General features: G+C 38.3%; 1 protein-coding gene across 1 annotated transcript in view; it reads right to left on the bottom strand.

Annotated features, from left to right (window-relative positions):
- Nucleotides 1-13,724, bottom strand: part of LOC308513775 (phosphatidylinositol 3,4,5-trisphosphate 3-phosphatase TPTE2-like) — a gene marked incomplete at both ends in the record, with an annotated part of 89,338 nt that overhangs the window by 65,316 nt on the left and 10,298 nt on the right. Inside the window, 4 exons of the mRNA XM_081083911.1 lie at nt 3,524-3,588; nt 4,354-4,417; nt 4,557-4,656; nt 8,031-8,192. Of these exons, the coding sequence (XP_080940037.1) occupies nt 3,524-3,588; nt 4,354-4,417; nt 4,557-4,656; nt 8,031-8,192 (391 nt within the window). The remainder of the gene's footprint in view (nt 1-3,523; nt 3,589-4,353; nt 4,418-4,556; nt 4,657-8,030; nt 8,193-13,724) is intronic.

Raw genomic sequence — 13,724 nt, 5'->3', positions numbered from 1 at the left:
GTAGAGTGGTTTTGTGTGCTAGGTGTCCTATAGTGCCCAGTGGCTCAACCTCTCCAGTTACCTGAGGTGGACACTCTTGGTGTACCCCCTTGTGGGCTTTTTGCACAGTCTTATTGTAGTTATGCCTTGATTGTTGTAGGATCACTGGGAGGAATTGACCTCCAGGCCAATTAGCAGTGAGAATCAGCTGTGTCTGCAGTGGGAGAACTTCTGTGCTGAAGACACCCTTTTGGGGCAAGACTTGCTTCAGTGGTGTTTTGGTGCTCACTGAGTCTGCACCCTGAGTGTGTCCCTTATGGATCTGAGGAGTTGTAATCCGGATGGTCCCCCTCTGACACCTGGGTACACTGGCTCTTGGATCTAAGGAGGTGCTAATTTAGCCTCTTCCTGAGGCTACCCAGCAGGAGCTACGAGGAGATCTGCAGATTCCCCTTCCTTTTTCGGAGTTTGGAGGTGCCCAGATGAGGCCCAGCTGTGAAGCAATGCAAGCCGTTGTGGGGCCTTGGGCCTTCTCTTGGAAGTTCTGGGTCTGTCTGGCCCAGCTGCAGTAAGGTAATTTTCAGATTACAAAGGGCCAGGGCATTCATATGCAAAAGCCTCTGCTGCAGCCTGGGTGGGGCCGGGTCTCAGGGAATCAAAGGGCGGAGCAAGCAGCTATGGCAGATTCTCAGCCCTGCCCAAAGGGGCCGCGCGTCTCAGTGTCCTGGTAATTGCTGCAAGCACCTCTGAGGGAAAGCCGACCTCAAGTTCCAAGTTCTGCCCGCTGCCAGACAGTCCAGTTTCTCCCCGTATGAGTCCTGGTTCCCCAGAGACTTCCCGAACCGGAGTTCAGAGCAGTCGGGAGCTTGTGACTCCCTCCCGATTCAAAAAGACAGCCGCGTCCTCAGGTCCCAGCTCCTTACCGCGCGCGCGACCCTCCGTACCTCTGCACTTTACTTCCACAGCTCCTCTGGCTCTCAGCGTGCTTTTCTTTCCTTCTAGTTGTAGAATGTCCACTCTGCCAGCCTTCCTGTAGTTCTGGATGATGTCCGTTTTGTCTTTATGTTGTTTTTTTGAAGTTGTTGTGGGAGGCAGCAATATCCCGGTGTTTATCTATGCCGCCATCCCAGAATTTTTGTGGTTCCATACAAATCTGATAATTTCTCATTCTATTTCTTTAAAAAATGATATTGGGGTTTTTTATGGGGATTGCATTAAATCTGTATATTGCTTTGGGTAATATGGCCATCTTAACTATATTGATTCTTCCAATCCATGAACACAGGATACTTTTCCATTTTGTTGTGTCTTTTTCAATCTGTTTTAATAATGCTTTGTAATTTTCAGAATATAGGTCTTTTGAGTTCTTTGTTAAGTTTATTCCTATGTATTTTATTCTTTTGGTTGCAATTCCATTTCTTTTTCTGAAGTGTTGTTGTTAGTATATAGGAGGGCAATGGATTTTGGCACATTGATTTTGTACCTTCGACTTGACTGTATTTGTTTATTTTCTCTAAATTATTTTGGTGGAGTCTTTAGGGTTTTCTGTATACAGAATCATGACATCTGCAAAAAGTGATAGTTTTATTTCTTCCTTCCCTTTTTGGATGTCTTTTATTTCTTTCTTTTGCCTTATTGCTCTGGCTAGAACTTCCAGCACTGTGTTGAATAAGGGTGTTGAGACTGGACATCCTTGTCTAATCCTGATCTTAGAGGAAAAGCTTTCAATTTTCACCATTGAGTATGATATTAGCTGAGGGTTTATCATAGATGGCCTTTATTATGTTGAGGTACTTTCCTTCTATTCCTATTTTATTAAATGTTTTAATCATAAATGGATATTGTATCTTACCAAATGTTTTTCTGCATCTATTGATAAGATCATATGATTTTTATGCTTTGTTTTGTTAATGTGATGTATTGCATTGATTGATTTATGTATGTTGAACCATCCTTATACCCCTGGAATCAGGCTGACTTGATCATAATGTATTATTTTTTGGATGTACTGTTGTATTAAATTTGCTAGTATTTTGTTTATCTTTGCATCTGTATTCATCAGATATATTGTTCTGTAGATTTCTTTTTTTGTGTGTTATCCTTGCCAGGTTTTTGTATCAGGACTATATTAGCCTCATAAAATGTGTTAGAAAGTTACTTCTTCTTCTATTTTTTGGAGAGTTTGAGAAGGACAGGTTTTAAATCTTCTTTGAACGTTTGGTAGAATTCACAGGTAAAGCCATCTGGTTCTGGATTTCTGTTTTTTGATAGCTGTTTCAATTTCCTTTACTGCTGATTGTCTATTTAGATTTTCCAATTCTTCATGATTTAGTCTAGGAAGGTTATATATTTCTAGGAGTTTATCCATTTCTTCTAGATTATTGAATTTGGTGGCATATAGTCTTTCATTATAAAAAGTCAGTAACAAAAGATGTAGTTAGTGTATGATTCCACTTATGTGAAATTCAATAAGAAGTAAAACTAACTCAGTTAGACTTTTAGTGTGTTGGGATATTGACTGAAAAAGAGCATGAAATGTTTTATATCTAGATAGAGGTGTTGGTTACATGCATATACATATATAAAATTACATCAAGATAAACACTTAAGATCAGTACATCTTACGAGTTTGTTTATGCCTCAATAAAAGTATAATTACATATGTATGAATATAGACATACACACATACACATAATTATGTATAATTACATATTATATTTTTATTGAGATATAAATACTGTAAATTTCTCTAATGTATACATACCCACACATTATGAAAACTTCTTAAACAATGACTTCTAATTGAAATTTCATAGTACACATAATTTTATCTTTGAAATTAGTTTACTTAATCCACAAGACCTAAAGCAGTATGCCTCTACTATAATTTTGGATCTCAACCTAAGAACACATGTTTTGCTTATTTACTTTAAAGAATTCCCACCCTTTCCCCCTATGATAGACTACAAAAATATGGTCACAATTTGTTACAATTCCTGCCATCAAGAAATGGAGTCTGTTTTTTACTCCTTGAATCTGCACTGGATTTGCAATTTGCTTTTCTAATAGAATGAGGTAGAAGACACATTATACTAGTTTTGAGCCTAGATCTTCAGGGGCTCTACAATCTTTTGCTTGCTACTTGTGGGATCCTTGCCACTGCCACAATGAAAAAGCCCACACTGGCCTGTTAGAGAATGAAATATTACATGAAGCCATTTAACCAATCCTCAGATGCCCAGTAGGTGCCCACAGATAAATGAGTTAACTCAACTGAGATTAATTGAGCCTGTCTGTGATCACCAGAACTACCCAGTTAAGCCCAATGCAAATTCACAAACCACATTATCATGAGCTAAGCCAATGGCTGCTATTTTAAGTCACTAAGTTTTTGGTTGGTGTGCAACAGAGCAAAAGCTAATTAATGTCAATCCATTATAATTTTTTACCTGAAAGAGTAAATTTTTAGTAAAATACTTCCATCTTTGGGCCACAGTCTATGGTTACTGAGAAATATGAGCATTTGTTAGATCAATACCCTTACCTGAATTGGATTCCTATAGAAAGACTCCTTTCCAGAAGATGGGAATGACATGGCAATAATACGTTCTGGAAGTCAAAATAGTCACTATTATGAATGTCATGATAGATGCCAAACAATATGTGACAACTTAATTTACTAATAACCAGACTCCTTTTTCACAGAAAAAAAAAACAACAACTTTCAGGATTGAAAATGATAGAAAAAACTAACTAACCCTCAAGATAATAAATATAATATAGTAAATTATCCAGTACAATGACCATTAAACTCCCCTGTGTTCCCATCTCAGATGGTTCCAGCCATATGCGAACAGATTTGTGTTGACCTCAGTCTGGAGCTCCCCCTGTAGTGGGAATTTATTTTTTACTTAAACACCAAAGGAAAATGAGAGATCCGGGCTCCAGGGATGTTGGGAATGGCCAGGATGCTTTCCAGTGATCCTGGCTCAGAAACCTGATATCTACAAAGCAATGACCTTATTGTCTGGGGTTCTAGAAAAAAGAAGAGGTTTCTTTGGAATCCTTTGGACCCAGAATAGTTATACTCAATAAATTCTAAACCAAACAAATGGAGTCATCTGAAAATCCATTCAACTTCCTGTATTGTAACCAAGTAGACCTTATTTGAGATGACAATAAAAACATTGTCAGGGTTAAATTACAAATATGTCACACTACCATAGTGGCATACTTCTTCATGGATAAACAATGCTTTGAAAGAACATGGCTTAGAGAAGGCAAGAACAACAACAATAAAAACCCCACATAATTACTTATACACACAAAAAAGTGAAATCAATTTAAGTAAATCAACAGTTAAATTTCACAAACCAGTAACATAAGTGAGGTCTAAGTCAAATCCATCTTTCTTGTACCGTCGTTTGTTTCCTGAAACCTGAGCATTTAAAAGAATCATTAATTTGTAAAACATAAATCAACATAAAAATAAAGATCATTATATAGATACCTATAACCCTTGCCAGTATTTCCTAAAACACATTTTCCTGAACCATAAGCATGTTTTGCCCACTTACCATCCTTCTGGTCAACTTTTCAAGCTGTCTTTCTTGGTAAGCCAGATGAAAAATTCTCATCAAAATGATAAGGCGTAGAGACCGAAGGAGAATTACCAATCTAACAATAAATTAGAAAGATCAATTTTTGCTTTGGAAACAATGTTTTTCTCAATGTGATCTAAGTATAGAGCAGTGGTTCTCAACAAGGGATAATTTTGCACCTCCTACCCCATGTTTCCCACCCAGCCACCTAGGGGACATTTGGCAATGTCTGGAGATATTTTGGGTTGTCACAATTGTGTGTGACAGCCCCCCCATCTAGTGGCAGCCCCCATAATAAAGAACAATCTGATCCCAAATAGCAATAGCGCTGAAGCTGAGAAACTGGTTTAGAGAAATAGTTGTCTGATAGACACTTAGAATTTGTAGATTTAACTTTTGTGGTTTAAGATGAGTATTTTTCAGTCTTTTTCCCATCAATACAAACTGAGGATTCTTGTTCACCTCTGTTACTTCCATCAGTAACAGAGGTTCTCTACAGCTGCTAACACATCAGGCAGGCAGCAGGTTGAGATATTTCGCAATGGGCTAGCTGGTGTCCCGCCTACCATCAGAAAGAAACACAATGGCAGAGAACTGATGGTGGGGACTAGTGCTTCCCTAACTTGAGTGTACATACTGATTCCATAGGTCTAGAATGGGCCTGAGGTGTTTTTCTTCTTCCATTTTTAACAAGTGCTTAGGTGATGCTGAGGTTGCTGGTCAGAGGACCATTCTGGCTCCAGTTATTTTCAAACAATTCTAAAACCTATCAGATAATGTCAAATAATGTCGGAACCTGAAGTGAAGTCCTGGGAAGCTGGATAGCAGAAAGAAGCAAGCTATTTGATGAATGAATAAGCCTAGTGAGCAAACCCAGCATTTACATCCCAGCACACATTTGCTCTTCTTTTCCTCACTACCAGAGTAGGAAGAGGAAGAACAAAAAGAAAAATCCATCAGTGTCTCATACACATTTGTTTTCTAATCCCTAACAGTTTTAACTTTGTCTCAGCTTTCTTAATTTTAAATACACTACCCTGAAAATTCCACCTCCGTATTGCCACCCGTGTCATCTAGTTTTATGTTCCATTTGCTGTTTTTTAGAGAATCATCATCGGAGTCATTAAAATTTTGCATATGCTCAAATCAATATTCTCTGGTAGAAAAAACTAGGAATTTCATGTACCATTTATGGTTGAAGCTCAAATTCTAATAGTGTGAATTTAAAAATGTGGAGAAGTTGAAGTTACTACAGAGGTAAAGTCCCTAGTCTTTTCTTCGGGTGTTCCATCTTCTTCATTCAACTAAAGATACTTTGTGTGTACACCCTTCGCTGGACCTACCAAGTCTTTAGTTTCCATGTATGTGGAAATTAGTCTGAACATTTCATTTTCAAGCAACTTATCTGGCACAGAATCAGGACATTCAAAGTTAAAAAGATTACACAAAATGAAGCCACAGAAAATGAAGAAAAAATCTTTAAGAGAGATGAATCATATGTTTCTTACCTGGGAATATCTTTAAAAATCTCATAGTCATAAAAAATATAATTGAAATCAATTATTAGAGTCACTACAATAATGGCAGCATCCATGGAATTAAGTATATCAGAAAAATATGACAGTATCCTGTAGTATAAAACAAAAAAGTACGTTTATGCCCCCCAAAGAAGAGATGGGGATATTTGTAAGAACACAAAGTATTTGACTCATTCCCATTAAGCATTCTATTTTAATAAATTATTTAAAATGCATTTTATAAACTAGACTAAGGGTATAATGTTCATTAATATATGTGTAAAAAGCATCAATTTGTCAATTTAAGTATAGTATGGGCTATAACCAAACCATTAAAGAAGAGGCAAGCATTGCCTTCACATAGGTGCAAGAGAAAGGTAGGATGTTTGGCAGTACTATTGGGCAATGGAAGCTGAACCCGACACACTTTTAGAGCAACTGGGACTGTGAAGAATGCACAACAGGAGCTTATGAGAGGAAGAAGGGTCCACAACTTTGGCCTGCAAACTTATCATCTGGCTTTGCACCTGTAGAACAATCCCTAACCAATGCTGAAATTCTATCCACTGAACCTTCCTCCCAACATTGGCTACTTCAGCCATGGCACTGGTGCTCCAGGGAAAGTTTTTCCCAAGTCTGGGTAGCCCTTTCAGCCTCTGAGTGACCTGGGAGTGGGCAGCTGTCCTTAACTCAAAGGCATTAGGATAGTTCACAAGGAAAGGAGAAGGCTGGGGAATTTAGTCCCTAACTTCCACAGCAATAAAACTCCAAGGTGTGGCTCACTCTATGCACCTTCTCAGAAAGCAGAGAAAATCAGCTGCTGCCTCAGTACCAAGCTGATGGAATAACCGTGCCTCAGATCTCCTGTGACCTTGACAAAAGTTTTTCTTTTAACTGAGGTAGGGGCTGTTCATGTTCTATTTAACATACTGTCAGCTTTTATTTAGATTAAGTTATTAATGAAATATTAATATTTATACAAATGTTTCACATACATGTTCCTCTTAATATTTTGTATGTAGACACATTCCTGTCTGGCTCCATTTTGCAAACCCAAAAGGGGTTTACTTGTTGAAGAAACCATCTAGAATACATTGTCAGAGACTAGAGGACCAGTTGCAACAATAATTTTAGAGCCCAATCCTATCTAATAATAGACAAACATGGTAACTGACTGTACCTTCACCACGCCTCCCATTGACTAGTCAGCGCAATATGCAAATTAACTGCCAACAAAGATGGCGGCTAATTTGCATACTGCAGGCAGGGTGGGACAGCGCCATCCTGCCTGCCCACCACCATCCGGGCCTGCTATTTGCAACCCGGGCGGCAGGCGTCCATGTGCAACCCAACCCAGGGCAGCCGGATGGTGCAGCAGCGATTGGCCAGCCTGCCCGGCCTCCATCCGGGCATCCCGTGTGCGACCCGACCCAGGGCAGCTGGGCAGGGCAGCAGCGATCTGCTGGCCCGCCTGGGCATCTCGTGTGGGACCCGACCCGGGGCGTCCCATGTGTGACCCTAACCTGGGACAGCGCCCCAACCCCTGTATCGGCCCTGCTGTGTGCGTGACCCAGGGAGGTGGGGCAGGCACCGAGGGATCGGGCCTGCCATCTGCCACCCAGGGAGCGGGCCTAAGCCAGCAGGTGGTTATCTCCCGAGAGGTCCCAGACTGTGAGAGGGCACAAGTGGGGCTGAGGGACACCCCCTCACCCCCCCTCCCCCGCCAGTGCACAAATTTTTGTGCACCAGGCCTCTAGTCTAGTATAAATTGGGATTTGGATTGTTGTTTCTCTTGTGGACTATGCCTTCTAGGAGACTTGTTTTAATAAAGAGGGACACATCTGGTTAGGTTGACCTGACAATTATTTGGGGATGCTTTTCATAGCAGTACAAAATAGCTTGATGTGCTTTTAGAAAAATTAATCAAACTTACCCTTCTACAAATATTCGAAGAAGAACATCCATGAAAAAATATAAACCAATCGATAAAGAAATTGAACGATATGCCAAAGGAATATACATTGTTTGATCAGTGGTAAGTAGGTCTGCAATGACGAGGGACACATCCACAAAGACCAGCAAAATTCCAAAAATTCTACAACAAATAAATCAAGAAAATAAAAATAAAGTGGTTTTTTACCTATCTTGTTAAACTACATTTAGGCCAATAGTCTGATAAGGAAATGTCATTATTTAAAATTAAACCGTGTCGTGGTAGTTGAACTGCATTGCCTTAGAATCTGAAAGAAAGTTACTCAGTTTTCACCCAAAAGAAACGGTTGTTAAGGAAACAAAATTTCCACCAAACCACTTCATGTGATAATGTTCTTTCATCATAGACACATCAGATCAATACTCCAAAACAAGAACAGATTAGCTGAATAAAAATTACATGCATCTGTTTGTAAGCTCTTCTTAAAATTTTAGAATTTTATAAGGGCTTCTGTCAATTTCTTATAGTAATTAAACTTCATTAACCTCAATAAATGTAAAGAATTTAGTAAGAAAAAACAAGTGAAATCATGACTAATATAAGCTCTTAATAGATCACTTTGGCTAATAGAATTTTTTTTATCAGTGATATTTTACATATGGATGCTTTTAGAACAAGGCTGGGCACAGGAGAAGGAATTCAATTTCAGGCGTTGGTGATATAGTGGTGAGCATAGCTGCCTTCCAAACTACTGGATATAGAGTTCAAAACCGAACTTATAAGGTTTTTCAAGAATTTTCTAGAAACCGCCGATAAATTTCGTGAGACCCTCCAGAAATCTAGTGAGACCCTCGAGATTATGAACAAGAACCAACTAGAAATTAAGCATACACTGACTGAAATAAAGAATATTATACAGAGCCCTGACCACTTTGACTCAGTGGATAAAGCGTCGGCCTGCAGACCAAAGGGTCTCAGGTTTGATTCCAGTCAAGGGCATGTACCTTGGTTGCGGGCATATCCCCAGTGGGGGGTGTACAGGAGGCAGCTGATCAATGTTTCTCTCTCATCGATGTTTCTAACTCTCTATCCCTCTCCCTTCCTCTCTGTAAAAAATCAATACAATATATTTTTTTAAAGAAAGAATATTATACAGAGTTCCAACAGCAGACTAGAGGATCTCAAGAATCAAGTCAAAGATTTGAAATACGAAGAAGCAAAAATCACCCAACCAGAAAAACAAAAATAAAAAAGAAACCAAAAATATGAAGATAGTGTAAGGAGCCTCTGGGACAACTTCAAATGTACCAACATCCGAATTATGGGGGCGCCAGAAGAAGAGAGAGAGCAAGATATTGAAAACCTACTTGAAGAAATAATGACAGAAAACTTCCCCTACCTGGTGAAAGAAATAGACTTACAAGACCAGGAAGCGCAGAGAACCCCAAACAAAAGGAATCCAAAGAGGACCACACCAAGAAACATCATAATTAAAATGCCAAGGGCAAAAGACAAAGAGAGAATCTTAAAAGCAGCAAGAGAAAGACAGTCAGTTACCTACAAGGGAGTACCCATACGACTGTCAGCTGATTTCTCAACAGAAACTATGCAGGCCAGAGGGAGTGACAAGAAATATTCAAAGTGATGAATAGCAAGAACCTACAACCTAGATTACTTTATCCAGCAAAGCTATCATTCAGAATTGAAGATCAGATAAAGAGCTTCACAGATAAGAAAAAGCTAAAGGAGTTCATCACCACCAAACCAGTATTATATGAAATGCTGAAAGGTATCCTTTAAGAAGAGGAAGAAGAAGAAAAAGGTAAAGATACAAATTATGAACAACAAATACACATTTATCAACAAGTGAATCTAAAAATCAAGTGAATAAATAATCTGATGAACAGAATAAACTGGTGAATATAATTAAATCAGGGGCATAGAAAGGGAGTGGACTGACTATTCTCAGGGGGGAAAGAGGTATGGGGGTGTGGGAAGAGCCTGGACAAAAATCGTACACCTATGGATGAGGACAGTGGGGGTGGGGGTGAAGGTGGAGGGTGGGTGGGAACTGGGTGGAGGGGAGCTATGGGGGGAAAAAGAGGACCAACTGTAATAATCTGAACAATAAAGATTTAATTAAAAAAAATAAAACACAAAGCATTTTTATTGATTTTAGAAAGGAAGGGAGAAGGAGAGAAAGATAGAAACATCAGTGATGAAAAGGAATCATTGATCAGCTGCCTCCTGCACTCCCCCTACTGGGGATCAACTCCACAACCCAAGCATGAACCCTGACTGAGAATCTAACTGTGACCTTCTGGTTTATAGATGGATGCTCAACTACTGAGTAACACCAGCAAGGCATGCACGATCTTTTTAATGTACTCCTGGTTCTGGTTTGCTAATATTTGTTGAAAATTTTAGCATCTATGTTCATCAGGGATACTGGCCCATAATTTTATTTCTTTGTAGTGTCTTTATCTGGTTTGGGAATTAAAATGATGCTGGCCTCATAAAATGAGGTTGGGAGTTTTCCATCCTCTTAAATGTTTTGGAATAGTTTGAGAAGGATAGGTGTTAGTTCTTCTTTGAGTGTTTGGTAAAATTTTCCTGTGAAGCCATCCAGTCCAGGATTTTTGCTTGTTGGGAGGTTTTTTTAAAAAATTACTTCTTCAATTTTATTAATTGTAATCTGTCCATTCAGATTTTCTGATTCAGTATTTGAAGATTGTATGTTTCTTTTTAAAAATTAAATTAAAATTTTTCCATCACGTTTATCCCCTCCATGCCCTCTTCCACTTCCACCCCACCCCCAACCTGCTATATACACTATTGTCCATATCCATGAATTATCACTTTTTTTTTTGCTCAATCCATACAACACTCCCTAATTCCCCCACCAGAGCAGTCTGACTGCTCTCTATCTATGGGTCTGTATTTATTTTGCTTGGTAGCTCAATTTACTCATTAAATTCCATATATGAGTGAAATCATATGGTACTTGTCTTTCCCTGACTGCCTTATTTCACTTATTAATGTTTCCCAGCTCCATCCATGCTGTTGCAAAGTATAAAATTTTCTTTCTTTTTATAGCAGAGTAGTATTCCATTGTGTAAATGTATCACAGGTTTTTATCCACTCATCTACTGATGGACACTTGAGCTGCTTCAAAATCTTGGCTATCTACACTAATAAAAGACAAAGATGCTAATTGACCATACCTTTGCTATGCCCAAGCCACGCCCACCAACCAATCAGGGTACAGGCCAAACTGAAGGACCCTCCTGAGTGCACAAATTTTTGTGCACCAGGCCTCTAGTTGTAAATAACACTGCAATTAACATAGAAGTATATATATTCTTTCGAATTGGTGTTCTGGGGTGCTGTTTTTTTTTAAATAAATTCCAAGAAGGGGAATCGCTGGGTCATAGGCCACTCCATTTTTAATTTTTTGGAGAATTTTTTCTAGATCTGTGAAATATGCTGTTGGCATTTTAATAATAATTGCATTTAATCTGTAGATTGTCTTGGGTGGTATGGACATTTTAATGATGTTAATTCTACCAATCCATTAACACAGTATATTCTTCCACTTGTTTATATATTTTTGTATATCTCTTTTCAACATCCTGGAGTTTTCCAAATACAGGTGTTTTGTATCCTTGGTTAAGTTTATTCCTAACTATCTTAATTTTTTTCAATGATAATTGGGGTTGTTTGTTTAGTTTCTCTTTCTGAGAATTCATTATTGGTGTATACATAAGCCATCAATTTGGGGGCATTGATTTTATATCCTGTTACATGGCCAAATTCATTTATTAAATCTAGTAGTTTTTTGGTGGAGTCTTTAAGGTTTTCTATGTACAATATCATGTCATCTGTGAATAATGAGAGTTTTGCTTCCTCCTTTCCAATTTGGATGCCTTTTATTTCTTCTTCTTGTCTGATCACGGTGGTTAGGACTTCCAGTACTATGTTGAATAAGAGTGGTAATGGCCGAAACCGGTTTGGCTCAGTGGATAGAGCGTCGGCCTGTGGACTGAAAGGTCCCAGGTTCGATTCCGGTCAAGGGCATGTACCTGGGTTGCGGGCATATCCCCAGTGGGAGATGCGCAGGAGGCAGCCGATCGATGTTTCTCTCTCATCGATGTTTCTAACTCTCTATCTCTCTCCCTTCCTCTCTGTAAAAAATCAATAAAATATATTTTTAAAAAAAAAGAGTGGTAATGGTGGACATCCCTGCCTTGTTCCTGTTCTTAGAGGAAATGGTTTTCATTTTTGTGCATTGAATATGATGCTTGCTATAGGTTTGTTAAATATGGCCTTTATCATGTTGAGCTATGCTCCCTCTATTCCCACTTTGCTGAGAGTTTTTATCAAAAATGGGTGTTGATGTTGTCGAATGCTTTTTCTGTGTTTATTGATATGATCAGGTGATTTGGGTCTTTCAACTTGATTATGTGATGTATCATGTTTATTGATTTGTAAACATTTTACCAGGCTTATAGCCCTGGAATAAATCCCACTGGGTCATGGTATATGATCTTTTTAACATATTGCTGAATTTGTTAATATTTTGTTGAGCAAAATATTAGCATCTATGTTCATCAGGGAGATTGGCCTGTAATTCTCTTCCTTTTTAGTGTCTTTATCTGGTTTTGGAATTAGAATAATACTGGCCTCATAAAAAGAACTTGGAAGTATTCCTTCCTCTTGGCTTTTTTTTGGAAATAGTTTGAGAAGGATAGGTGTTAGTTCTTTTTTTGAATGTTTGATAAAACTACCCTGTGAAGCCATCTGGACTTGGGCTTTTGTTTGTTGGGAGTTTCTTTATTGCTGTTTTTATTTCATCTGTTGTTATTGGCCTGTTCAGGTTTTCTGATTCAGTTTTGGGAGATTATACTTTTCTAGAAATTTGTCCATTTCATCCAAATTGTCCAGCCTGTTGGCATATAGTTGTTTATAGTATTTCCTTACAACCCTTTGTATTTCCGTGGTGTCAGTGGTTATTTCTCCACTTTCATTTCTGATGTTATTTATTTGGGTCCTCTTTCTTTGATTCTTGATGAGTCTGGCTAACGGTTCATTAATTTTGATTATCCTTTCAAAGAACCAGCTCTTGGTTTTATTAAATTTTTGTATTGTTTTTTTTTTTTTTTTTTAGTCTCTATGTCATTTATTTCTACTCTAATCTTTATTATTTCCTTTCTTCTACTTACTCTGGCCTTTTCTTGTTGTTCTCTTTCTAGTTCTTTAAGTTGTAGAGTTAAATATTTTATTGTTGATTTGCCTTGTTGTTTTGTTTTGTTTTGTTTTTGAGGGAAGCCTGTAGTGCTATGAATGTCCCGCTCAGGACTGCTTTTGCTGTGTCCCAGAGATTTGGGGTTGCTGTGTGTTCATTTTCATTTGTTTCCAGGAAGTTTTTTATTTCTTTCTTGATCTCATTGGTAACCCATTCTTTGCTTAATAACATGCTATTTAGCCTCCATGTGTTTGAATCTTTTTGGGGTTTTTTACTGTAGTTGGTTTCTAATTTCATTCCACTGTCTTCTGAGAAGATGCTTGATATGATTTCAATCTTCTTGAACTTGTAGAGACTTGTTTTGTGTCCTAAAATGTGGTCTATCTTTGTGAATGATCTACATGCACTTGAGAAGAATGTATATTTTGCATCTTTGGGGTGAAACGTTC

Source organism: Myotis nattereri (genome assembly GCF_964212035.1).
Source record: "Myotis nattereri genome assembly, chromosome: 2".
NCBI lineage: Eukaryota > Metazoa > Chordata > Mammalia > Chiroptera > Vespertilionidae > Myotis > Myotis nattereri.
The sequence above is the reverse complement of the archived record's forward strand: the minus strand, read 5'-3'. Positions and strand labels throughout refer to the sequence as shown.